General features: G+C 61.0%; 5 protein-coding genes across 7 annotated transcripts in view; 2 read left to right on the forward strand and 3 right to left on the reverse strand.

Moving 5' to 3' along the window:
- Positions 1–5,367: 5,367 nt before the first annotated feature.
- Positions 5,368–12,992, forward strand: ENTPD2 (ectonucleoside triphosphate diphosphohydrolase 2). The gene is made up of 9 exons (XM_042879341.1): positions 5,368–5,478; positions 8,619–8,736; positions 9,100–9,250; positions 9,377–9,536; positions 9,627–9,854; positions 10,346–10,612; positions 10,785–10,904; positions 11,176–11,310; positions 11,882–12,992. Exons 1-9 carry the CDS (start codon positions 5,368–5,370, stop codon positions 12,080–12,082), a joined length of 1,491 nt encoding a protein of 496 aa, XP_042735275.1. The 3' UTR covers positions 12,083–12,992.
- A 1,453-nt stretch (positions 12,993–14,445) lies between these two features.
- TMEM141 (transmembrane protein 141) lies at positions 14,446–16,045 on the reverse strand. Its single transcript, XM_042879294.1, has 5 exons — positions 15,978–16,045; positions 15,835–15,901; positions 15,648–15,731; positions 15,298–15,429; positions 14,446–14,691 (listed from the first exon to the last, which is right to left on the reverse strand). The coding sequence occupies exons 1-5, from the start codon at positions 16,029–16,031 to the stop codon at positions 14,612–14,614; spliced, it is 417 nt and encodes a 138-aa protein (XP_042735228.1). The 5' UTR covers positions 16,032–16,045; the 3' UTR covers positions 14,446–14,611.
- A 26-nt stretch (positions 16,046–16,071) lies between these two features.
- Positions 16,072–18,059, forward strand: PAXX (PAXX non-homologous end joining factor). The gene is made up of 6 exons (XM_042879296.1): positions 16,072–16,180; positions 16,249–16,323; positions 16,425–16,609; positions 16,980–17,045; positions 17,436–17,529; positions 17,628–18,059. Exons 1-6 carry the CDS (start codon positions 16,077–16,079, stop codon positions 17,665–17,667), a joined length of 564 nt encoding a protein of 187 aa, XP_042735230.1. The 5' UTR covers positions 16,072–16,076; the 3' UTR covers positions 17,668–18,059.
- Positions 18,060–18,272: 213 nt separating this feature from the next.
- Positions 18,273–20,791, reverse strand: CLIC3 (chloride intracellular channel 3). The gene is given in 7 exon segments (XM_042879295.1): positions 18,273–19,107; positions 19,464–19,639; positions 19,789–19,895; positions 20,016–20,141; positions 20,428–20,537; positions 20,686–20,749; positions 20,751–20,791. Coding segments are annotated over 7 exon segments (786 nt in total). The 3' UTR covers positions 18,273–18,945.
- Positions 20,792–22,143: 1,352 nt separating this feature from the next.
- The window catches only part of ABCA2 (ATP binding cassette subfamily A member 2), a 32,167-nt gene continuing 29,773 nt past the window's right edge, over positions 22,144–24,537 (reverse strand). For all 3 annotated transcript variants that reach the window (XM_042879311.1, XM_042879312.1, XM_042879310.1), the window contains exons 47-50: positions 24,415–24,517; positions 24,113–24,250; positions 23,709–23,915; positions 22,144–23,496 (exon numbers count right to left, since the gene is read on the reverse strand). In XM_042879311.1, coding sequence (XP_042735245.1) covers positions 23,461–23,496; positions 23,709–23,915; positions 24,113–24,250; positions 24,415–24,517 — 484 coding nt within the window. In that variant the 3' untranslated portion in view covers positions 22,144–23,460. The remainder of the gene's footprint in view (positions 23,497–23,708; positions 23,916–24,112; positions 24,251–24,414; positions 24,518–24,537) is intronic.

The following is a 24,537-nucleotide window of genomic DNA, read 5'->3' on the forward strand; positions in this document are numbered from 1 at the left end:
GAAACTAAGGAAACTCCGTTGCTAGGGTGAGAAACAACAATGCCAGCACACTTACACTGAGCCACGAGGCCGGTGCTTTCCCTGCGGGACGGGGAGGACGTGGCAAGGAGAGGGCATGGGGTAGGGGGCTGCTCCAGGGAGCCAGGGCATTCTCTGCTTCATTTTGCTGTAGTTATATCTCTGTCTTGCATAGTTTTCTTCCTCTTTATCCTTATTCCGTACGAATATGCCTTCATTCCTGAAAGGCTGTTTGGGACTTACAAAATAAAGCCCTACAAACAAATCAGCAGAAATAAAGAGCACCTGAATCACGAGGCTTAGGAACTGTGGGTGCCCATCCCTGGAGGTGCCCAAGGCCATGGATGGGCCCCGGGCAGCCTGAGCTGCAGGGCAGCCAGTGCACAGCAGGGGTGGGGCTGGGGGCTGCGAGGTCCCTCCAACCCAACCGTGCTGTGGTTCTGTGATTTTGGCATCCCAGCAGGGCAGCCCCATCCTGGTGGCCCAGGGGCAGCTGGCAGTGCCACCTTGCAGAGTCGGCCCTATTTCCTGGCTCTTTGGGCACTGAGAATGCTGCTTCCCCAGCCAGGGACCCCTCTGTGAGCCTCTGGGCCAGCGCTGCCCTGGGAAAAGGTTTTAGAAAAGAAAGCAAGAATGCTCCAGCTTGATTTTTGTTTCCAGGCAAGCAAACCTTGCCAGGAACAGATTATAGCCTTGGATACGGGGGTACATTGCTGGCGAGAGGAAAAGCTTTGGGCTCAGAGCTCAGGCTTAGGGCCATCGAGGTGAGCTCCCACCCGAGGGTGCTGCAGAAATTGGCTCAGCAGGAGCCATCCTCATTTACGCTTTGTTCTGTTGCACCTCTTCATTTCTTCCTATCCCAAAGGAACATGAATCTGCAGTCTTGCTGCCCACAGATGGAACCCCAGACAAAGCAGCTTCACATCTGTGTGCTGATGGTCCGATGCCGGAGCCCAGTGCATGCACTGAGGAGAGGTTCATCACCAGCAGTTTGGCAGCCCAGGTGCCCAAGTCGTCAGGCCCATGCAGATTTCAGAGTGCCCACAGGCTCCTGAGGAGGATCCCTGGGCTCTCAGCTGGTCAGCAGATTGCAGCAGCTCTTGAGCATGTCATGGGGCTGTGTGAGCCCTGCTGAGCTGTGCTGGTGGCTCGAATTATCCCACTCATCCTTATCTCACAATCATTGGGCTCTCCCAGATACATCTCCCTGCACTCACAGACGGGAGCAGAAATCCCATTGCTAAGCCCTCCCTTTGGAACTCATCCCGTTGCAGTGACTCCAAGCTCATCCCATCCTTCCTGTTATTTCCCAAACACATGTGGAGCTGCAGAGCCGCCCACCAGAGCCCCCAGATGTCTTCTCTTTCCCATCCAGTGAAGATGCGGAGAAGCCCAGCCCTTGGCAGCCGGCAGCCCCCACCCCACACACTCCATTCTCCCCTCCAATGAAGTCTTTTTGTTCCTTCCAGTTTCTCCACTTGTCACCCGTTCAGCCCAGCCAGTTCAGCCCAGGTGGCCCCACGTCACCTGCTTTTGTTGGGACAGGTGGATTAGATAAACCTCTTTCCTTTGCCTGGGAAATGAGCTGTCCTGAGGCTTGGGGTGAGCAAGGTGCCCTTCCTTTCCTTGTCTTTGTTCCTCACCTGTTGCTTTGCCCTCAGCAAGTGGTTTGTCTGTGAGTCCCTCCGGGTGGGGACGGGCATTGTAACACAGCTGGGACAGGGCCACACCAGGACTGCTTTTCCTGGTGCCTCACCTCCCAGGCAGGGCTGTTCCTCCTGTGATTTCTCTGAGCTTGGCAAAGATCTGAAGTCAATGCCCGTGTCAGCTGCTGGTGAGACGCTCATCCCAAGAGCCTACAGGTGTGCTGGACATGCTGGTGCCAACTCCTAACTCTCCTAACTCAGATTTACGTGGGACCACCACTCAGTGTTTCCCAGACATGAGGCTATTAAAGGCACAGCTGGGGCTCTGGCTCTGCCCTGTCTGTGCTTATTGCATCCATCCATTCCTCAGGGCTCGCTGGGAAGCAAAGATGCCATTTAGTGTCATATTCTGCTCCTTCTCTGCCTGGCCCATGTAGTGAAAGTAGGCTGTAAGCATGCAGGATTTGCATTAACTCATGGCAATGTTATTGTCTGGCAGCACAGCCCTGGCCCTGCCTCTGGCTGGTGATACTCGAGGCTACAATAGCAGCAGGGTGGCAGGGTGACAAGGGGTAGCATGGCAAGGCAGGAGGATGACAAGGCATCAGAGTGACGAGGTAGTAGGATGATAAAGGGGCAAGGTGACAGATAGCAGGGTGACAAGACAGCAGGGTGGTCAAGGCTGCACCAGGCTGGCTCCCTGCTGAGCTGAACCTGCTTAGTCAGGCAGATCCTTTGCTTCAAAATCTGGTCCCTGCAGAGGTGACATCTGTGTCACTGGGGTGTTCCTTGCATTGCTGGTGTCCTGAACCCAACGTCCTTGGTTTCCTCAGACAAACAAGGCTGAATTCTCTTCCCCCCCATGCTCTATCCTCTTCTCGCTTGCTTTTCTTTTTTCCTCTGATTTCATTCATGCCTGGAACTTATTATGTACTCCTCAAAACGGATTGCCCATCTGGTACCACCACTCCACTGCAAGCACTGTGTCCTGGTGGGGCCATAGCTGGGATGTCCCTGTGGGGCTGGTGCTGCCTGCACAGCGTGGGTAGTGGCACAGCTGCCCCCCTCTGACCCACAGCCCCATGGATGGGCAGGAGCTGCTCTTCACCTGGCAATGGGCCTGGCACCAGGTGCAGCAGTGTCACTGCACTGCTGTGCAGCATCGCTGGATGTTTCTCTGGTTCCATGTGAGTTTGTGTGTCGTAATTCCCCTTGCATGGCTGGGACTGCGTCCAGCCCATGGAATGTCCCAGAGCTTGGTGCTTCCCTGCCTGTGCTGGAAGATGGGTCTCCCAGCACGTCTGCTTTGGCTTGAGGCTCTGCTGAGGCCTTGAGAGCTGTGGTGTGAGCAGCACTGCAGTGGAAGGGTGGTTGGTGCACAGCTGTATTGAAATGCTTCAGAGATTCCTCACTCTGCAGCTCCCTGGAAAGCAGTGCCAGTGCGAGGCACACCGGGAATCACAGCAGCTAATGGCCAGGGCTGGCCATGGGCTTCCTCAGAGCTCAGCTTGAGCTACTCCGGACATTCTTCATTCAACACTGATCAGAAGAAAGCTTGGTTCCTCTTCAAACAGCCTCTGAAGACCTCTTCTCGCAGCAGATTCAGCCAGGAAGAGAAATGCCAAGTTTGGCAGCCATTGGGGAAAGAATTATGAGTGATCCAGAGGAGATCCTTCTGCCTCTGTGTTCATCCCCAGTGCTGCTGTGCCTATGGCAGATGCAGGAGTGCACCTCAGGAAGGCTATGGGGTGGGAAGCAGCAGGAGAAGTCCAGACAGTTGAGAAGGAAAACTGAGTGGAGCCTATAAAGCCATCAGTGGGGCAGGAAGGTGGAGGTAAGTGCACTCTGCTAATCCTTGCACCCAGCACTTCTGGTGTTAGCAGCAGTATACTTAAAGGAAAGGGGAACACATCATTCTTTTTTTCCAACATAAATCTGTACATGAATGTCTTGAAGTTCATTGGCATAGGTTTTCCAGCAGCGAAAAGCTGAAAGCAAGAAGTTATCCACAGCTGCACACAGACAGGTGGGGTAAGGGTGGAGAACCATAGACTCGTAGAATCACAGCATGGCCTGGGTTGCACAGGAGCACAGTGCTCATCCAGCTCCAACCCCTGCTGTGTGCAGGTCACCAACCAGCAGCCCAGGCTGCCCAGAGCCACATCCAGCCTGGCCTTGAATGCCTGCAGGGATGGGGCATCCACAGCCTCCTTGGGCAACCTGTGCCAGTGCCTCACCACCCTCTGGCTCAAAAACTTCCTCCTAATATCCAACCTCAACCTCCCCTGTCTCACTTTAAAACCATTCCCCCTGTCCCATCACCATCCACCCTCACAAACAGCCGTTCCCCCTCCTGTTTATTCGCTCCCTTCAAGTACTGGAAGGCCACCATGAGGTCTCCCTGCAGTCTTCTCTTCTCCAAGCCAAACAAGCCCAGTTCCTAGGCACACTGCCCTCACTGTGTCTCTGTTGCACCTTTCCCTTCCCCAGCCCCTGCTCCAGGCACTGCTGCAGCCCCAAGCAAAACAGAGGGGTGCTGGGGCTCCTGCTCTGCAGCCAAAAGACCGAAACGAATCATAGAACAGCCTGGGTTGAAAAGGACCACAAAGATTATCTAGTTTCAACCCCCAAAAACAAAGCCTGTGGGGGTCTGGTGAGCCTCCCTCCCGCTGCCTCTCCTGCACAGGGATGGTTTCCCTCTCAGAGTGGCACATGGCATTGGGAGCACTTCCTCCTTCCCCACCTCGCAGGGGCTCACCGGCCCCACAGAGCCCCACAGGCCATGAGCAGGAGTTGGGTGCTCTGCTGGTTCTCCTACGTAGAGAAGCCCAGGAAGGAGTGGTGCTCGGCGGTACGGCGCTGGGGCTGCCCTGCTGGGTTCCCTTCCAGCAGTGGAGCTGCCTTGATGTGCAATGAGCATCTTGCTTCAGAAACGAGCACTGCAAAGCAGCCTGCAGGGAGCTGAAGGAGCCCTCCTGCACAAAGCCCGGCTGCGCTGGAAGCCGCTTTCACTCCTCTCCTTGGTGATATCTCCTTGTTTATTATTTTGCTCACTGTTTGATCCCTCCTTGTAAGCAAGCTCAAAATGTCCTTCTCAGGCAGGGCCCCAGCCTTGCTTGGCTTGGTGCTCCATTTGGAAATGTGTTATATTATTCACTTGTGACCGTATTAAAAACAACCCCAATATATATCTGAGCTCCTTAGGGCTGTCATAAACTTGCAATGATTAAAAGCAGAAACGCGTTGGTAACACTAAATCTTGGTAGGCGAGACTCCTCAGAGCTTTCCATAGCGTTCCGTAGCGTTGCACGCACTGAAACCCTCGGGGTGTTGGGGACGAGAGGGTCCCCCTTTCCCACAGCCCGGCCGGGGGTGGGGATAGGGGGGGCTGAGCCCACGGGAGCGTGATGCACGGGGGCCGGGCGGGGGCTGCGCCTCGGGACAGGGACAACGCCCGGGGCGGGGGGGAGATGGAGCTGAGCCCCGTTAGGGGGTGTAGGGCTGCGGGAGGCACAGAGCCCGGGGCGGGGGTCGGCGCGGGGCCGAGCGGCACGCAGAGCCCGGTGTCCCGCCCGGGTGGGCCGGGGCGGCGGTGACTCAGCCGGGAGAGGCGGGCGAGGAGGAGGAGGAGGAGGAGCGGCGGCCGCCGCAGAGCCGCTCACCTGCCCCCACCGAGCGGCGGCAGCGCCCGCCCGGCCCCGCCATGGCCCGCCGGGCCGCCGCCGTGCTGCTGCTGCTCGCCCTCGGCTGCCTCCTGGGCATCCTCCTGCTCTGCCTCGGCTCCGGGGACACGCGCGGCCCGCCGAGCTTCAAGGTGAGCCGGGGGGGGAGGGGGACCGCGCTGCGGGGTGGGGGTCCCGGGAGCGCCCCGAGAGCCGGGCGGCCCTGCGAGGGGGGGCGGCTCCGCGATGCGCGGCTCCCGCTGCGGTCCCTGAGCCGCTGCCGCGGGGTCGGGGCGGGGGGGCGGCGCGCCGGGAGCCTCCAGCTGCACTGCGGGGCGAGGAGCGCCCTGCTCTGCGAGAACGAGCTGCTCTTTTTTTTTTTTTTCATTGTAAATTCAGGCTCTGAAGGAAGTTCTCAAGCAACTCCTTGCTGGGGGAGTGCTCCAATTCACTCTTTTGCTGCCCGGATCTTTTGTTTTACAAAATCCCGTGTCCTCCAGGGACAGACAGACAGGAGCGGGCTCCTGCCATGGAAAGTGGCAAACCCAAACCTCTTTCTCACCCCGAGCTTTCTCAGCCAGCCTGGATGCCAGCTGTGTGTCTTCTCTCTGGGTTTGACTGATGCAATAAAGATTAGGTTGAGAAAATGAGCTGGTTTAGCTGGGGTGATAGTCCCCAGTTGTCAGTAGACTTTAATAATTAACTCTTTTCCTGTGACACATTGCTCTGCTGTGTGCTGTGGCATTTAGGACTGGGGTTATAGCTGTTTTCCAAATGGATTTCATCCCTTGGGACAGAGGGGAAACAGACGGACCCCTGCTGAGTCCCACCTGTGTTTGCAGTGCTTTGGTTGCTGTGCAAAGCCTATTCTCCAGCAGTGGCAGCTCAAAGCCAGCTGTGCTCAGAGGATCCCTTTCCTCTCCCTGCAGGATGCACACAGGTTCCCGAGGCTGAGCCCAGGGACCCGGGCTTTGCCCTATCTCTGGATGGAGCAAGCATAGACAGTGACCACAGTGGGACCATTGTCACCACAACACTGCCCCATAGCCACCCTGGAAGCCAGCAGCTGTGTCCCCAGCCCTGCTTGGGGCAGGAGGAGACAGCGAAGCAGGGGATTCCAGCCCCACAGCCAGCCAGCAGCTTCCCAGCCTGTGTCACGCTGCTGTGCGACGAAGGTGCCCTTGGGGGGTTGTGAGTGCCTGCTGGCCTCGGGATCCGCCCTGGGCTCAGGCTCTGCACAGTGGCAGGAGTTGTGCCATGGCCCTGCTCCATCGTGGCTGTGAGTGGGGGCTGCAGGCCCATCCTGCTGCAGTACTTGGTGGCTTGGTTGTCTCAGCAGCAACTGCTGAATGGTCGCTCGGCTCACTGGCGAGCTAAGGTTAACCCATAGCTTCACTTCTCTTTCCAGCTCCTTTGCTTGAAATATAGCCCTAAAAATACCCCAGATTATTTATTCTGCTGCCAGAGGGACTGATCTTGGGAGCGTGTGCTCTTCTCCTTCCCTTCTGGGTACACAGCTGAACTTACAGCATCGCAGCCTCACAGCTCTGAGCCGTTTTCTTTCCTTCTGTGGGATCAGCAGATCCCGTGGGTACACAGCTCAGCTGTCACGGTGCCACCAGATGCTGGCGTTGTGGGACTGTCCCACGCTCTGGGGCCAGGTCTGTGGACACGTGCAAAGCCGTGCCAGGTTGCTTGTGGCCAGGGCAGGGCACAGGGGCTGGCACCATGGCAGGACTTGTCCCCAAGTACCATGCAGGAGCTGCCAGTACATGTGTACCCTAGGTCTATAGGGCTCTGCTCAGTCTGAGAGGAGAGGGTCTGCCCTCAGAGGCTTTTAGAGCAGAGGGCACAGGGACATGCCCATGGGGGGCAGTGGGTTCTGCAAACCGCTCCGTGCTGCAACCCAGGTCTGATGCAACCCCCATGCAGCAGCTCCAGGCTGCAGTTGGGCACAGAAATTGGGGTTCAGTGAGTGTCACCAGATAGCACCTCTCCCCAGCTTCTGCTCAGGGCGAGCACACAGGAAGCCAACAGATGAAATGTGGTTAAGAGGGGGGTGTGGGTGAGATGCAGCCTCTGTCTCCCTCACCCCCGCAGAGCTCAGGTCTTGCTCTTGGTGTGAGGTCAGGGCTGCTTGCTCCGGTTTGCCTTGCATGGCAGCTGGGCCACAGCATCTTGCAGAGCGTGCCCTGCTCTCTGCAGGCCCCAGCAGGCAGAGCAGCTGTCCCAGACATGCACATGCTCACCATGGGGCACACACATGCCTATGCACATGCGTACATGCAAGCACACATTTGCAGGCACTTAAATACACATGCACATATCCACACAGGCAGCTGCATGCACAGACACAAGCCTGCATGCTTGCATGCGTTCTCACCCCTACATCTACAGTGAATGTGCCTACACGTGCACCTGCATGTACACATGCCCATGCACACGTGCCCCCACCTGCGTGCGCCCCTCTGGAAGCTGGCAGCCAGCTCAGCCCCAAACTGCACTTTGTTCCTGGGTATTTTTCTCCCCCTACAGGTGCACAGGGCTTCTACTGCACATGTGGCCCAGTCTCCCCAGGCAATAATTGGGATGGTGTGGAGGACATTGGGCCCCTGGGCCTCCTTCCTGCTGGCCACAGGGCTGGTGGGCCTGAGCAGCACGTGCCACTGAGCAGCTGGGTGGTGCTGGGACCCTCCTGGGGACCCTCACCTGCAGGGCCCTGTCCCCACCAGCAGCCCACGGGCAGCGCTGGGACAGAAGCAGCCTGTCTGGGGGGCCACATGGGTGGTGGAGGGCTTCACAGCATGCAGGTAAAGCCTTTCTCCAGGCCACGTTTAGGATGGAGGTGGTCTCACCCCGGGGAGATGCTCAGCCGGGGCTCCTGTTAGCAGCAGCACAGCCCCGGCCGGTGCCGGAACCCTAGCGATCCCATGCCCTCAGACGGGTCTGGGGGCTGTGGCTGGGAGGGACGGGTGGCTCCTCCTGGAGCCGTGTAACCGCGTTTGGCAGGAGGAGAGGGGTTATTTATAGCCGGAGAATGGCCGAGCCTTACAAGGGCAGGCAGGGATGAGGTGGCGGGCTGCCCTTCTTTGGAACGCCGGGGCCCGGGGCAGCTCCCAGGTGTCCTCCCGCCCGGCGGGGCAGCACTCGGCCAGGGCAGCGCTTCTCCGTGCCCCCCCGCCCCGAGCAGCGCCTGTTCCGCTGCCCGCGGTGCCCCGGGCCGGGAGGGAGCGCGGAGTGCGCGGCGGGGCCGTGCTGGGCGCCCGGCTGACCCCCGCCTCTCCGCCTGCAGTACGGCATCGTGCTGGACGCCGGGTCCTCCCACACGGCCGTGTTCATCTACAAGTGGCCCGCGGACAAGGAGAACGACACTGGGGTGGTCAGCGAGCACAGCATGTGCGATGTGGAGGGTAAGCGCTGTCCCGGCAGCGGCGGTGGCGCGTCCTCCGCTGGCCCTGCTGCCTCCCCGCACTCCCAGCGGGAGCAAGGAGGTGCTAAGAGGGGTCCTGCTCTGCTCCCTAAACCTCCCCCGGTCCCAGGGAAAATGTGCTCGGAACACACCAACAGTTTCTCTCTCCAAACCCAGGGTGGTTCACTGCCCAGCAGAGAGTGAGCTGTGGGCAGGCAGCTGCAGCTGAGCTCCGTTCCGCTGTCGTTGCGACCGTCCGTCCGCAGCAACCCTCAGCCTTTCTCAGCATCCGGGGGGGAGCGAAGCCACTCCCCGAGCATCCTCCGCCCACCCCATGGCTGCAATGCAGTTTCCCTCTCCGCAGGTCCTGGCATCTCCAGCTACAGCTCCAAACCTCCGGCTGCTGGGAAAAGCTTAGAGCACTGCCTGAGGCAGGCTATGAGAGACGTGCCCAAGGAGGAGCACGCGGGCACTCCGCTCTACCTGGGTGCCACGGCCGGCATGCGCCTGCTCAGGTGAGCGTCAACCCTGCTGTGCTGCCAGGGGGTCTGGGGACGTCCCTGCAGGGATGTGACCCTTTCCCACCTGCTTGCAGCTCCTTCTCTGTCCCTTTCACTGCTGTGTCTCCGTCTCTCCTGCAGAATTGCAGACCCAAAGTCCTCAGATGCCGTCCTCAGTGAAGTGATGGCCACACTGAAGTCGTACCCCTTTGATTTCCGGGGAGCAAAGATCCTGTCAGGGGAAGAGGAAGGGGTGTTTGGCTGGGTCACGGCAAACTACCTCCTGGAGAACTTCATCAAGGTGGGCAGGGGCACGCAGCGGGGCCAGTAGGGCAGTCAGGCTGTCCTGCAGCTCATCATGTCCCACACCCACTGCTGTCTCCTTGCCTAGCGTGGTTGGCTTGGGGAGTGGATCCAATCCAAGAAAAGGACCCTGGGGGCCATGGACTTCGGAGGCGCTTCCACACAGATCACCTTTGAAACCAGTGATGCCATTGAAGATCCCAGAAATGAGGTGATGCTGAAGCTGTATGGCCAGCCATACAAGGTGTACACCCACAGCTTCCTCTGCTATGGAAGGGACCAGGTCCTCAAGAGGCTGCTCTCAAAGGTCCTCCAGGTATTGGCACGTGCTCGCCTGTCACCACCCCAGCATTCATTCAGAGTGGGAGGTACCAGACCTGGCTCCTTTAAAGCACCTTGCTTTGGACTTGTGGCTGGCCCCCTGGGTTCAGCAGTGGGGTCTGGGGAGGGATGATATGAAGAAACCCAAGCGTAGTCAGGCCTCCTGCTTCCCCTGCGGGCATCTCTTAGCCCTGTTCGGTAGGACAGGCCAGCTGCACGTATTTCCCAGCCAACTCGGTGCAACTCAACTCAAAAGCCAACACTGGCTTTTGCCCCTTAAGCCTCTCCCACAGTCACAGGGCTTCCTCCTCTCTCCTTAAGCCTGTGTCAATCATCTCCAGACACTGGTGGCAACTGCTGAGTTCTGTGCTCCTCTGTGTCCCGCTGCCCAGGCTCATCAGCACCTCCCACCAGGAACCGGAGGCAATGCAGCACTGGGGCTGTGGCCCAGCAGAGCTGGGATGATGTGTGTTGCTCCTCCGACAGGCTGAGAACTACCAAGAAACTGTCGCCAATCCTTGCTGGCCCACGGGCTACCGCAAGAGTCTGTCACTGAGCAGCATCTATGACAGCCCCTGCACGGAGAAGGAGCGGCCCGGCCTCCCCCTCAACACCACCGTCGTCGTGTCCGGCACCGGGAATGGGAAGCTCTGTGCTGTGCACGTCAGCAAGCTCTTTGACTTCACCAACTGCTCCTTCTCCCGCTGCTCCTTCGATGGCGTTTTCCAGCCTGAGGTTTCGGGAAACTTCATCGTAAGTTCCAGCGCAGAGCAGGGTGGTGGGGGCCCAGGTGTCACATGGCAGCAAAACCCGACTGCAGCTCTGCAAGGATGGTTGCTTGTGCCCACCACACTGGTTACAGCAGCTCTCTATGGTGCAGGTTTGCTCCCAGCTTGTCCTACAGCTGCTTCCATTCCTCCATTAGGCCTTCTCTGCCTTCTTCTACACGGTGGACTTCATCCAGACAGTGATGGAGAGACCCGTGCACTTGCCCAGTGACCTGAAGGACGCTGCTGAGACCATCTGTGCCAGCAGCTGGAATGAGGTGGGTTCCCAGGCACACGGGGGAGGAGAGGGCTGCTTTGCACGGGGCATCCCCCAGGCTCCAAGAGCAGCCCTTAGAGGGTCCTGGATGTCCTGGCACCCTCCCATCCCATGCAGGATGGAGAGGGTTGGTGGTGGTTCCCACATGGGACCGAAAGAGGCTCAGGAAGGTACGAGTAGCACCTTGGCCAGCCAGGTGCCTCTGACTACAGAAACTACCTGAACCCTGCTGGCTTGATCTCTTTTCTCTGTTCCTCCATGGTCCCATTCAGCTGTACCAGAAAGCTCCCAGGCTGGAGAAGAGGCTGCCTGACTACTGTGCTACCAGCATGTTTGTTTATCTGCTCATCACAAAGGGCTACAACTTCAACAACCGTTCCTTCCCCAGTATTGCCTTCCAGAAAAAGGTAGGTAACACCAGGGCACACAGCCATCCCGTGGTACTCATTCAACACTGGGACAAAAAGTGAGAGATGAACCCACACCAAGAGCTGAGCGGTGTATGAGGGAAGGTCCTCGGGAACAGGAGCAGGATGGGACTCCCAGTTTTGGGGCATATATTTTGGGAACAAATGACCCTAACTGTAGGGTTGTCACAGGGTCAGGAATTTCAAGGTCCACCAGTTCCTCCTTGGCCCTCCAAGCAGCAGAGATCTCAAACAACCCAGGCTTGTTGGGAAGTGAGCTCAGGGCAGGATCCCAACTTTGCCAAGTGCAACCACGTACGTGGGGCGTGGGGTGGGGAGCGAGGTCAGGACTGTCCCAGGCAGATGAGATCCTCCTCCCGTCAGATGAGACCAGTTAACACACGGACACTCACCCACCGGGGCACTCTCTGTGCCTGGGCTGGCCGGACCCACAGGTGAGCAAGGACTCAGGCTGCTGGAGCTGCCCTCCACTGGACTCACAATGGAAGGTCCCCGAGGCTCGCGGAGCTGGGCTGACCGGAGCGGTGACCGTGCTGTGCTGTTTCCACAGGCAGGAGAAACCTCCATCGGTTGGGCCCTCGGCTACATGCTGAACCTCACCAACATGATCCCAGCAGAGGAGCCTGCTTCCCACAAGAGTATGCTGTACAACTACTGGGTCATCCTCATCCTGCTCTTTGTGATCACCACCCTGACAGCTCTGCTGACTGCTGTCTACCTGCTCCGGCGCAGCAAGTCCAGCACAATCTAACCCTGGGACAGGACAGCCTTCTCTGCAGCACCCAACACCATCCTTCCTGCTGGAGTCTCCGTGGCCTGAGTACTTGGGATTCAGCAAGTGCTTGGAGACACTCTCCCTCACACCTGATGCTGTATAGCCCAGAAGGAAAGCTGCCCCTTTTTGCCCTCCCTTTGCTTTCAAGCTACAGAAAGAGGGGGATAAAAGAGGAGGAGAATGTCTTAAGGGATTCCCAGTGCTACTCAGGGACAGATGCTGGAGCAGGCTTGAGGTGTGGACATTCATACCTGGGGTATCTGTCTGCCTCTTGACCCGGGCTGGTCTGGGCCAGTGAGCCCAGACAACTGTATTCTCACGTACAGGGGGACGGTGGGGAATATTACTCTAGTCCTTACAGCCGACTCACTACCTGTCCCTGGAGAACCAGCGCAGCCATTCCAGGGAGCTCTGGGCATCACCCAGAACTTAACTGTCTTTCTGGTGGATGCACAAACCCCACTGAACTTCCTGAGGGCCAAATCCTGGCCTGGACTTCCACCTGTCTCTGCTCAGGGCCATCAGGTAGAGGCTTAGCAACAAGCAGAGCAGGCAGCGTCTTGTGCCCCCCAGCAATCAGATGCAGTGCCTTCCTCATTCCTGCAGTCCCTGTGCCAGTGTCAGCTCTGCCACAAGTGCTGCCTTGGGCTCCCAGCTGCTGCCACAGGGGTACAAACTTGCTGCAGGAGCAAGGCTTTGTGCAGCTTGAGGGTTTGAGTCCTGCATCACCCCAAGGCAGACATCTGGGAGGATGTGCCTTTATTTCTGAATGAGTGGGGAAAAAACAAACAACAGGGACATGGGAATGTGCAGGAAGGCTTGTGGGCTTTGTTTTCTTTTGTTTTGTTGGTTCTTTTTTATAATCAGAAATAAACCTGTGTAACCACTCCTGTGGCTTTGTTGGTATGACAGCAACGGGCTGACAAGGGCTGCCTGTGCTGCAGGTGCAGGGGCACAGGTGGGCTCCCCTGGGACACAGCTGCACGCCCAGCTTTACCCAAAGGGCTCGCTCCCTTCAAGCCTGCCCAGTGCTCAGACACAGCCATGGCTTTGTAGCCTGCAGAATCGTCAAAGAGAGTCCAAGCTGGGCTTAAAGCCTGGTATCATGCCCACCTGGAAATGGAAGTTTCAGGCAGCCTAGCTGAGAAGTTCAGGCTTCCCAAACACGGCCATCCCAAAGGTGCACGCAGGCAGCTCCGCTCTGTGCAGTCCCTGCGCCCCGGGGCACACAGGAAAGGCAGAACACAGGGCAGAACAGCAGCCTGCAGAAATTCAGTTTGTCAGGGCAGGCAGCTCTGAGCCGCCAGGCCCACAGAACCACCTGGACAACCGCACAGAGGCCATCCTAGCTCCTCAATCCCACCTGCTCACAGCCCGTTGCCCGGCCACGTTCCTCAGGAGAGAAGCAGCTTCTGGCTGCCCTCCCTATTCTCACAGCACCATTTCTGCTCCGCCGGTTTCCTCACCGACTGACATCCTGCCCTGCTCTCATCGCGTTGCTGTAGCGCCGTGCTCTGCTGAATGAGCCCTTTTCTCACTTCAGCTGTTCTGACAGCTGCTTCCCATCTCCACGGAGGAGCAAACAGGGTTCCGACTCACGATGCTCCGACGTTTCCTCCCGCCTCCCCCTTTCCCAGCACACAGCTCCCTCCCGCGGCTCTGCTCAGTGACTGCGCCCGGATCTCAGGCGGAAGGCAGCGCTTCTGTTCCCCCTCTGAAGACGAACAGTTGCCGCCGCGCTGGAAGAAAGCGGCTTGCTGCAGCACCCGGGTTTCCCATTAGTTTTCCCGTTTGAGAAATTCAGCTGCAACCGATTCAGATCCACACAGAGCTGCCGGCTTAACCTACGGGCTTCGTTCAAGGGTTGCAATTAGGGGAGAAAAAAAAGACATAAAATTCCAGATCTTCCCGGGTGCCTCTCTGGGCATTCGAGCATTCCCTTCCCTGTGGGTACAGCATCCAGAGGCAGAGCCTGAGGCCAGCGGGGTGTCTCAGCCCGGCTCTGGGCACGCACACCTTGCTCCCCCCCTTTGGGACAGACAGCATTGCAGAAGATTCAGGACAGCAGCGTTTGGGCGAGCAAACAAGTCGTGCTGTTATGAGCACAGGGAGACTGTGATCAGCAATGCTCAGTGACCAGAGAGTGTGGCAGCAGCTCTGCCTCCTCACGTGCACATCTAGAGATGTTTCGCAGCCCAGCACACTTGGGCTGTGACTCCTGGGGTCTCAGAGAGACCAGATTTTTCTGCTTCAACATACAGCAGAGGGGATGTGTCCAGGTGACGTTTGCCACCAGCTCCTTCCACCCCACTGCCAGACATGACTTCCTTCACAGTGTGTGCATTCAGCTCAGGACTTTTATTGGGTGCTCACACACAACTGCTGGGGGGTCTCCTGAGCTCCCCAGCAGCACTGCAGATGTCTCCCACACTGCAGGGGCACACCAAGCAGACAGAAGGGCTGAGGGCAGCAGCAGGATGTGGGCACAGCACACCGTGCTCCTGGCTACTCCACGATGTCCCCGTACTTGTTCCTCCTCACGGGTGGTGGCACTCTCTCTGCATCCTCCAGGCCGAACAGATTGTCTGCAACAGATAAGAGCAAGCTCCTTGGACCCCAGATGATCCCAGCATGTTTGGCAGGGGCAAGCAGAGAAGCACAGAGCCCCAGGGAAGTGCTTAATACCTCTTCAGCTTTACTGAGCTTCAGCAGCACGATGCCAACAGGGACAGCAAGAGGCAGCCACAGGAACCCCCAGCTCTAGCCCAGTGTTTTCCATTGAGCAGTGGCTCAAGCACAAGCACGGTTTGCTAGCTCATCCCCAGCCCTGTTCCTACTCCAGCAAACAAAAAGCCCCAGCTCTTGTGAATGCAGAAAACAGGCAGGCCAGCAGGCAGCGGCTGTACCAGGTTGCTGCTGGGAAGGCAATGGGCACAGAGCACTGCAGGGCACTGGGTCAGGGCAGGAAGGGAGCACTGACAGCCCTGAACTGCTGCAACCCCGGGGAGCTGCTGCTGCTGCTCCGCAGAAGGGGGCTCCTCAACTGGAGGGTGTCACTGTGGGACATGTAGGATTGTGACAAGGACGCAGCCAGCAGCCAGCTTAGTTATGAGGCAGGAACGGCAAAGAGCTGCAGCAGGGAAGAACCAAGCCAAGCCCAGGGAGAGCCGTGGGAGAGACACAAAATCCACCTGCAGGCTGAGGCGCTCCATCAGCCGTGCGGTGCTCCTGCGGGGATGTGCCCGTCTCCAAGTAAATCCAGAAGTCCGAGCATTTCTGCGTCTCCACTCTGGTCACCATATAGCTGGCCAAGGACCCTGCCGCTGGACAGACCGGCACGCGGGTGTCCTCCCTCTAACGCGGGCTGTGCAACTGCCCGTGAGCAGCGCCCGATCTCCCCGGGCACTGGGGAGCAGGAGGGCGATCGGCCGACAACCGCAAACGCGGCTCCGCTCCCGCAGCTCGGGCTGCGCTCCCCGCGGGGCCCCGCGCCGTCACCGGGCAGGGAGCGGGGCCGGGGAGGTCGGCGCGGGGCACTCACCCACAGACAGCAGCAGGTTCCACTGCAGCGCGTACGGCAGCCTCTTGTTCACCAGCTTCTGCACGGCAAAAGCAGCGCCGCCGCCTGCCCAAACAGCGAGCCGGGCGGTCCCGGCCACGGCGCCGTCAGGGCCGGGGAGCAATTAGCACCGGGCAGCCGCGCCCGCCGCGTCTCTCCGCGGCCGTACCTGCCAGGAAGGTGCCGATGCCCTTCATGAAGGCGTGGGCCTGGCACGCCGCGTACTGCTGCAGCGCCTGCGGGGACAGCGTCAGCGCGGCGACACCGACCCCATCCGTCCCGCTCCCCCCGGCCTCGCCGCCCCGCACGCACCGGGTGTTTGGCGGCCACGCTGTCCTCCACCCGCCGCAGCCCGAGGCGCACCATCACGGGGCCGGCAGTTCCCGCAGCTCCGCCCCTTCCGGCACTGCCATGGCGGAGCCGTCGGGGCCGTTCGGAGTTCTGCGGGACGGTGCGGACCGCTACCTCTGCTACTGCCGCCCCGCGTCTGGCCCCGGCTCGGCCGCCACCGTCTAGTGAGTGCCGGGTGGGGCGGAGCGGGGCGGGGGGGCGATGAGCCCCGGCCTGAACCTCTGCCCCGCAGTGTGACCGACGCGCTGGAGATGTGGGCCGCGCGGTTCGGCGGGGATTCGCCGGAGGACGGCTTCGCGGAGCTCAGGTGGGCGCCCGGCGGGTGAGGGGGACCCGGGACTTCCGTCCGTCCGTCCGTCCATCCCCACCGGGCTGGGGACCCGGCTCACTGCGGCTCCATCCCAGCAGGGCAGCGCTGGGCCGCGGGGCCGTATCTCTGGGGCTGCGGGACGGGGCGGCCACGCTGCGGCTGCGGGAGGGGCAGGAGGCGCTGCTGCTTCCCCGGCTGCCCGCTGCCGAGGCGCGGCCGCAGCTCCAGGCGCTGCTGTTCGCCATGGCCGCCCGCGTCCGGGACCTGGAGGAGCGCTTGGAAGGTGCGGCCGCGGGACGGGGCGGGGGGAGAGGGGCGGGCGGCTCGCGGCCGTCGGAGGGGCCCCGCGAGAGGGGGGGGGGGTCTTTACAGCATCCGTCTCTCCTGCTGCGGATGCCGTGTGCCCACGGGCGGCGCCGTGCGGAGAACCTCGGGCAGGAGATCCCTCGCGCAAAGCCACGCTCTGCGTGCAGCAGCACAGCCGTGTTCTCGGGACACCTCCGTGCGCAGAAGTGCCTTCCTGGTGGGGAGGTCCCCGCGTGGAGGTGTGCGGGAGGAGGGAGCCGTATGGCCGTGCAGGGCAGGGAATGGCCGGGCAGGGAAGTGCTAGGAAGATGCAGGCGTGAGCTGTGACCCCTGCTCCTGTCACACAGTGCTGGGCACGCTGAGCTACAGCCCTGAGAAGAACGCCCTCCAGAGCCAGCAGCCCATCCTGCCAGGTGAGCGGTTCTGGGGGCTGTGCTGCACATTTGTTCGCTTTCTCATCCTCTAGGAGGCTGCGGGGACTGGGAGCCCCCCAGGGTCCTGAGCCTCCTCTGCCGTGGCTGCTGCCCGCACTGCTGTCAGTGCCCTCCCTGGCCCAGGAGGGGCCCGGCTCAGCGCGGCAGCTCCCGAGGTGTGAGGTGCATCAGTGGGCAGGCAGTGTGCCCAGCTGCAGGGGAGGGCCGGCACTGATACTCTCCCAGGCTGAAGGCCCCGGCAGCTCCCCCGGGCCTTCCTCACCCACTGTTGCTGCCATAGTTGCTCTCCGGGCTCAGAAGGGCCTGCAGGGCTGCCAGAGCCCCCCGCTGACCTCTTGCTTTCCCTGTCCCTCCTCCCGTCTGAGGCAGACCCGAGCCCCAGAAAGAACAGGGCTGCTGGCTCTGCTTTGCCAGTAAAGAGAAAGATCCCGGGAGAGTCCCTCATTAACCCTGGCTTCAAAAGGTACATGCTGCTCCACAGCCCGGTGCTGGGCCTGAGATCTGCTGGGCTGTGCTCTGCAGGGTGCACACCTTGGTGTGACTCCCTGTATCCTTTTCTAGCAAGTCTGTTCCATCTGGAGTGGACTTTGAAGACTCATGACCTGCGCTGTTCCATCCTCCCAACAGCAGCCTTGTCATCCACGTGTGGCCACTGAGGTCTGCCTGCACCATGCTGCTCTGCAGGTGCAATGCATGCAGGGCTGGGTTGCCTGGGGCAGGCGGCACCGGCTGGTCCTGGTGGGCAGCAGCTCCTGGGCTGTGCTGGGGCACACTCTGGGGGCAGGCGAGGCAGCGGTGACAAAGTGGTGGCTTTTCGCCCTGCAGCTTTTCCCTGCTGACAGGTGCCACCCCTCTGCCCCACTTGCTATGAGTTGCTGGGGTTTTTAAAAGAATATCAAAAGATATTTTTTAAAGGTTGTCTGTGCTTAACTTATTGCCAGTAAAGCTCATTTCTGGTTTTGGCCAGCAGGTCTGGGTACCCGGCCAGCGTGACAGTGTGTGTGTCATTTCATTCTACACTTCTATTGCTCAGCAGCCAATTTCAGCTCAATCTGGAAGCTCAAAGGCTCCAAAGAGTGCACTTTCTCGCCAGTTTTGTGCCAGTGATGGGTGGGTGACTGGTGAGAGCCTCTCCACCCTCCCAAAGAGCCAAGCCATGCGAAGGGGGCAGCTACAGCGGCAAGTCACTGCAGACATACTCCTGTCTCACTTGCAAAGCCTTTATTGATTTCCAAGTGCTCTGATGCATGGCTTGGACTTTCCCCATTTCATCCCCATCCCTGTCCCAAATCTGCTCCAGAGAGCTTCCTAGCAGCAAGTCCTGGTGGGACATTGCCCTCTGCTCCCCTTGCCAGGGCAGTGGTGACAGGGCTGGGTGCTGCAGTGTCCCCTCCAGCTCCATTCCCAGGGCTTTGCCACACCTGTGCCTGTTCCCCTCACCCTGTGCTGCTGCTCACAGACACTGCAGTGCCAGCTGTCCTGGCCACAGCCCTGCTTAGGGCAGCTCGCGTGGTGGGAGGCTGCAGGGATTCCCACTGCAGTGCACTGCCCTCCAGGCAGGTTTTCTTCCCCAGCCCCCAGTGTTTCCTCTGCATCGTCCAGTTCTGTTTCAAGCGGTGCCCGTGGCTGTACCCATCCTTAAAGCTTGAGGGACCGCAGGGTGGGTCGAGGGTGTCCCGGCCAAGCAGAGAGGGTGACGTGAGAAGCAAGAAAGCATTGGCAGGCTCAGTGTGAAGTACCTTGGGTGCCAGCTGGGGAAATTTGGGTGCCGATGCTCTGCCCTCCCAAGCGCGTGCGGGCAGGATGGCGGTGGGAGCAGCAGGACCAGGCAGGTGCTGAGCTGGGCCCGGCCCTGTGCCCGCCTGGGCGTCTGCCCGGCTCACTGCGGGGACCGGACAACGGAGCGGTAGGCCTGCACAATCTCCTCACTGCTGGGACAGGTGTACTTGAACTCCTTGGTTTCAGCAGCGTTGTTAAGGTAGCGCCACACAGCCTGCAGGTCCTTGGGGATGCCGAAGCGGCGGTAATGCTGGCAGACGATCTGCGGGCAGAAACAGCCCATTGCTGTGTGCCTGCCGTGAGCCGGGGGGCTGCAGCCGGGAGCTGGTGATGCTCACTGGTGGGAGCCAGGGGCAACAGGACATCGCTGGCACAGCACAGGATGGAGGAGGGGCAGGATGCAGAGGGAGTGGGGTCTGGGAAAGCGCTGTGCTGGGCAGGAGCTGTGGGGTGCCAGGCATCTGGGGGGCACAGCGAGCCAGGGGATGGCACGTGGGAAAGGGAAGTTGCTGCAGGCAGGTGGCAGGTGAATACCCAAGAGAAGGTGAGAGCATGGGGCAGGCAGCACCAGGGAGACAAGGCAAGGAAAGAAGGTGTGCAGTGGGGACAGCCACGCACCTGCACGATGTTGAGCTTGGGCAGCAGGTTGCAGTCAGCCAACGTGAGCTGGTCGCCGTCGAGGAAGCGGCGCTGGGAGGTGCGGAGGTGGGGCTCTCGGGCCAGCTCATGCTCCAGGGGTGTGCTCAGGTACTCATCCAGCTTCAGCAGAGCCTTCAGCAGGTTCCGCTGCAGCGCTGTGGGGCGGCAGCAGTGCGCAGTCAGAGCAGCAGGCAGCCTCCAGCCCCTGCTCTGCCGGCACTGCGCCTGCACCGTTCTCGCCTGGCCCAGGCTGCCGCTGCCCCACACGGCACGGATGGGCACGACCTGCAGCCCAGCTCCTCACCCTCATCCTGAGCAGGCACTGGGTTCTTGATGAAGGTGGAGAACTTGTGGAAGATGTCGTTTCCAGCCAGCCTTGACTCCTTGTACCGCGGGACCAGGCTGGGGAACCTGCGGGGACATGGGCATAGCTGGGGAAGGAGGCAGCAGGGCTGGAAGCTGCCACCCCCGCCCCTTCCTCAGCGTCTCCACCCCTCTTTAGCCCTTCTCGGGGCAGTGCCAGCCACTGACGCGGGGGGTGCCAGCCTGGCCTCCAGGAAGTCCTCGATGGTGACTGTATCGGTCTTGGAGTCTCCGTTGTAGAGCAGAACGGGCAGCTGAGCGCCGGGCGCAAAGTCCTTCAGCACATCCAGTGCCCTGCAGGAGAGAGGAAGCTGCTGACGCCCGCTGCAGCGCACCGGGACCTGTTCCGGGCAGAAGGATGAGGCGTTCCACGGCTCCTGCCCCGTGTGTGCCGTGGCAGCTCCGCCCGAGAAGCGTCCGCCGCCCTCCCTTAGGGAACGGTGGGCAGCCAGGGGGTACAGCAAGCGTCCTCAGCCCCTTCCCCACGTAGTGAGACCACCACCCCCCGGGCCGGTGCACGGAGCAGGGCTGTCCCACCCCGCGCCCCCAGGCCGGCAGCGCGTCGCGGAGCACCGCTCACCTCTTCGTGTCCACGGTGGTGAGGGTGAAGGGCGCTCCTTTGAGCAGCAGCACCATGAAGAGCCGCTGGCAGAAGGGGCAGTGCCCCACGCTCTCCCCGTCCTCGCTCGCCTGCGGGCAAAGGCAGAGCTCAGCCGCCGCGCTCCGATGCAGCCCCCGGGGCGGCCGTGGCAGCGCTCGGACGCTGACGGCAACGCTGGCGACCTCGGCACTCGCAGGCAGCGGCAGCCGCGACCCGCGGCCCCGTGCGGGTCCTCACCTTGACGAAGAGCTGGATCTCGGGCTTCTCGTCCATGCTGGGCGGCGGCTGAGCGCTGACTGTGCCGCAAGCCCGTGCCGGAGCTGCGGCCCCTCCCAACCCACATTCCTCCCCGGGGTGCTCCCGCTCCCACCCACGCGTGGCCCCACGGCACGGAGGGGCCGCCCCGTCGCGGGGCCCCACGACCGCAGCGGAGCGGCAAAGGGCGGCTCTGCCCGGGGGCTGCTGTGCCCGCGGCGCTCCGTGCCCCCCCGCCAGCAGCGCACGGGCTCCGGGCGATACCCCCAGCGCCGTGCCCCTGCGGCCCCCGCCCTTCCCAGGTCACCGAGCCGCTCCTCACCTCCTGCCCGGCCCCGTCCTGCAGCGTTGGCATTTCCACCCCCTGCCTGCCGCTCGTTACCCAGCCTTGCTGGCTTCAGTTATTTTTTATTTAAAACAATCATTATTTTCACATTTCATTTTTTTTTCCTTTTTTTTTTTTTTTTTTTGCTAGCAATGTACAGGCTCCTTCGGAGCACCCCCACCCACCGGGGTGCCCCGCGCTCGGGGCCGCGCATGGCACAGGAGCTGCTCCTGCGGCGGTGCGGGGGGAGGCGAGCTGGGAAGCGGGGCCGAACTCAAGAAAGCAAACAGTGTTAAGGCAGCGGGCACCCCGCCCTGGGCAACGCGCTGCTCCAGCCCCGCTGCCGTGGGGCACCTTTCTGCACGGTCCTCCCGCACCAGGAGCAGGGAGGGCACGCGGCCCCCAGGCTCTGCTGGGCACTCTGCGAGGGGCACAACGGCTTTGCCGAGCACCCAAGGACAGCGGGACGGCACCGGGTGAGAGTGCTGGGCTGGGGGTGGCGGTGTCTCCTTGCACGAGTAGCCCCAGAGGCGCAACAGCAGGGCAGCTGTGGGAAGAGTACAGTCCTGTAGCAGGGCAGGGCGCCGTGCACGGAGGGGGCTGAGCTGTCCCCCCTCCCAGGTCACACCTGCAGGTGACACGGTCTCTCCTTTCCCTGTCGGCAAAGGGCGAACCCACAGTTCGCTGCTCCCCCAGCGCCCGTCCTTGCCCCCTGCACCACCCAGGGACCGGCCAGTTTCCAGTATGCCGTAAAAAATATATGGTCTGAAAAATCTGAAAATAGAGCTTATCTCCCCACCCCAGTTTTTCCCCTATTGAAAATACTGTATATTGTATCACAATTTCTAGTAGTGGCACACTGGACCGGCGGGCTGTGGGCGCAGCAGCGGGCAAAGTGGCACCGCTCCCACCTCGGCTCCGTCCTTGAGCAGAGGCAGCAGCAGCCCCGTCCCGTACCCCCACAGCACTGCCCACATCGCAGCGAGCCCGGGCTGCCGGAGCCGCCTCACTGCAGCTGGGCAGGAGGGGGCACAGGCAGCACAGCGCGGGCAGCAGGGCACGGCCACCTCGGGAGGGTGGGAGCCCTGGGGTGCAGAGCGACGGCCAGGTTAGCAGCAGGCTCAGCAGTCACCCTGCTTTGGGCACGGCTGTGAGCCGCTGAAAAGCTGCAGTCTGGGGGTGCTGGGCACGGCCCCCCGTGGGTGAGGAGGTGGCAGGACCCTCTGCAGAAAGGAGGGGAGCTGCCGCCCTGAGGGTGGCGCTGCACATGGATGGGCACAGCGCCGCTGCCAGCTGCCGTCCTTCCCTGCCCAACAGCTCGAGTACCACTGCTCTGCACTGACCGGTGCCCAGGTGGGCTCGCCCTGCCCTCACCCCCTCGAGGTTGCTTCCAGGCTCAGAAACAATCCTGGGTGCAGCAGCTCCTTTTCAGTACCCTCAGTGAACCAACACTCCTGCACTGGGCCATGGACACAGAAAACAGGATGGGTGACAGCAGAATGGGGGCACAGCTGCAGCGCTGCACTTTGCCTGCTGTGGGGCATGGAAAGCAGGGGCTAGCAGCAGGCAGGGGGCTGGAGGACGCAGTTGGGGGCAGAGGGGAGAAACAGCTGGTGCCAGCATGTGAAATACCCTGTGAAATACCCCTCTGCTCCACCACGTGCCTCTTGGCGTGGGTGGTGGTGCCCTGCCCCAGGGATGGCACCGAGTGCACAGAGCAAGCTGGGGAAGGCAAGGCAGAGTAGGCCCAGCACCAGCCCCAGGCAGGAGCAGCCTGGGACATAGCAGTGAGCTGGGGGTTCACGGGGGTGCGGGCACAGCAAGGTCCTGGCAGCAGCACCGGCAGCAGTGATCAAATGAGGGTGAAGCACCAGAGCTCCGGCCCCTGCCGTGCTGAGCCACTGAGCCCCTGTGATGCCATGGCCAGCACCAAGCCCAGCAAGCGATGGCAACAAGGAGAAAGCAGCAGTCCTTCCTCTGATCACACCAGGGCCAGGCCTGGGCTGGGACGGAACAGGGGCATTCCCATAATCAGGGGTCCCTGGGGCGGGTGCAACGTGGCTGTCCGAAGGCACCGCTCTCAATGGCCTCCTCCCCGCCCTGGGATGTGAGGGACTGGTGGCACCGGCATCACATCCTTCTCTTCACAGTCTGTTCGTGGCAAGCACCGGCCTGGTGACCTGGCAGCCACAGGTGTGGCATGGGGACACAGCCCTGGAGCTGAACGGGACAAGGAGGGCTGGGGTGGCGGCTTGCAGGGTCCGTCAGGGCTGGTGCTGCACCCGCCACGTCCTCTCCAGCAGCAGGGCGGGAGGAGGCGGCCATCCACATCCCCATGCCAGCTGCATCCACACCACAGGGGCGAAGGGAGGGGAAAGGCAAAAAGTGTTCAATGGCATCACAGCCCAGGGATGTGGCTCCTCCTCAGCTCCTCAGCACAGTGTGTCCGTGTTGAACGACAGCTGAGCCTGGGGACGCACAGATGTCGGTGCTCAGGGGGAGGCACTCTGCCCAGGAGCTGGGGGAGCCCCCAGACCCCTCCTCCCCTGGTAAGCACCCTCAGGTCTCGCCCCTGTCTGGCCTTGATTTCCCAGGATGAGGGCCCAGGTATGATGCTGGAGCCCCATGACAAGGACAGAATGGACAGCGGGGACACTGAGATGCTGGGGCTGCCTCTCACCCTCTCCTCCTCAAAGCTGATGAGGCCTTCATCATCTGTCTCCAGGTCCTCCTGCTCCTCCACTACCAGGGCCCGCAGCTCTGTGGGCGCAGCCCGCGGGCGCAGCAGGCTCAGCACTCGCTCCCAGGGGGACTGCAGGGCACAGCTGGGGCTCGTCTCCTGCTGCTCCAGGTTGTCGCTTTGCTTCTTGGCAAAATTCACAAACACCTGGAAGGAACAAGGGTGAGAGCCCTGCCCCGGGGCTGCCCCTCACCTGGCACCTCTACTGCTGTGACAGCCTCTGTGTGCCCCCACGTTCCCAGCCAAGCACTCGCTCCTGCCCTGAAGGCTTCTGGCAGGCACATGGACACTGCCACCCTCCCTCAGCATGAGCACCCAGCTGCTCGTGCCATTCCCAGCCTCACGTTGTCCAGGGTGGTCTGGCTGACGGAGTAGTCCTCAATGCCCAGCACATCCACCACCTGCTCCATCTTGCTGAAGACCTGTGCCAGCGAGATCTGGTCCGATTTGAGCTGGTACTGGGCCTTAGTGTGGTGCCTCTCCTGCAAAGTCACCGAGGTCACATTGGAGCACTCACTCCCCACAACTGTGTCGCATCACCCACATCCCCCTAGCTGAAGGGAAGATGAAGTCCCTTGGGGGATGAAGGCTGCTTCCACGACGGCATGGGCTGGCAGAGGCAGCACTGCCACTGCTGGGACGTTACCTTGAGGATGGCCTCAGGGAAGTTGCGGTTGAAGAACCTCATCACCTCCTTGACGTTGAGGCTGGACTTTGTGCGCACTGTGATCATGTAGCCATCACCAAACCTGCAAAGGGATGGGGTTTT

Source organism: Lagopus leucura, unplaced genomic scaffold (genome assembly GCF_019238085.1).
Source record: "Lagopus leucura isolate 7727_CA_CO unplaced genomic scaffold, USGS_WTPT01 Super-Scaffold_100022, whole genome shotgun sequence".
Lineage (NCBI taxonomy): Eukaryota > Metazoa > Chordata > Aves > Galliformes > Phasianidae > Lagopus > Lagopus leucura.

Bases quoted from the DNA above. Each gene is read 5' to 3' on its own strand.
- ENTPD2 (XM_042879341.1), top strand. From the start codon at position 5,368: ATGGCCCGCCGGGCCGCCGCCGTGCTGCTGCTGCTCGCCCTCGGCTGC. The intron at 8,737-9,099 runs GTAAGCGCTGTC...CCCTCTCCGCAG, and splicing joins CAGCATGTGCGATGTGGAGG to GTCCTGGCATCTCCAGCTAC. The intron at 9,537-9,626 runs GTGGGCAGGGGC...CTCCTTGCCTAG, and splicing joins TCCTGGAGAACTTCATCAAG to CGTGGTTGGCTTGGGGAGTG.
- TMEM141 (XM_042879294.1), bottom strand. From the start codon at position 16,031: ATGGTGCGCCTCGGGCTGCGGCGGGTGGAGGACAGCGTGGCCGCCAAA. The intron at 15,902-15,977 runs GTGCGTGCGGGG...CTGTCCCCGCAG, and splicing joins GCGTGGCCGCCAAACACCCG to GCGCTGCAGCAGTACGCGGC. The intron at 15,430-15,647 runs GTGAGTGCCCCG...CGGTCTGTCCAG, and splicing joins GAACCTGCTGCTGTCTGTGG to CGGCAGGGTCCTTGGCCAGC.
- PAXX (XM_042879296.1), top strand. From the start codon at position 16,077: ATGGCGGAGCCGTCGGGGCCGTTCGGAGTTCTGCGGGACGGTGCGGAC. The intron at 16,324-16,424 runs GTGGGCGCCCGG...CCATCCCAGCAG, and splicing joins GACGGCTTCGCGGAGCTCAG to GGCAGCGCTGGGCCGCGGGG. The intron at 17,530-17,627 runs GTACATGCTGCT...ATCCTTTTCTAG, and splicing joins ATTAACCCTGGCTTCAAAAG to CAAGTCTGTTCCATCTGGAG.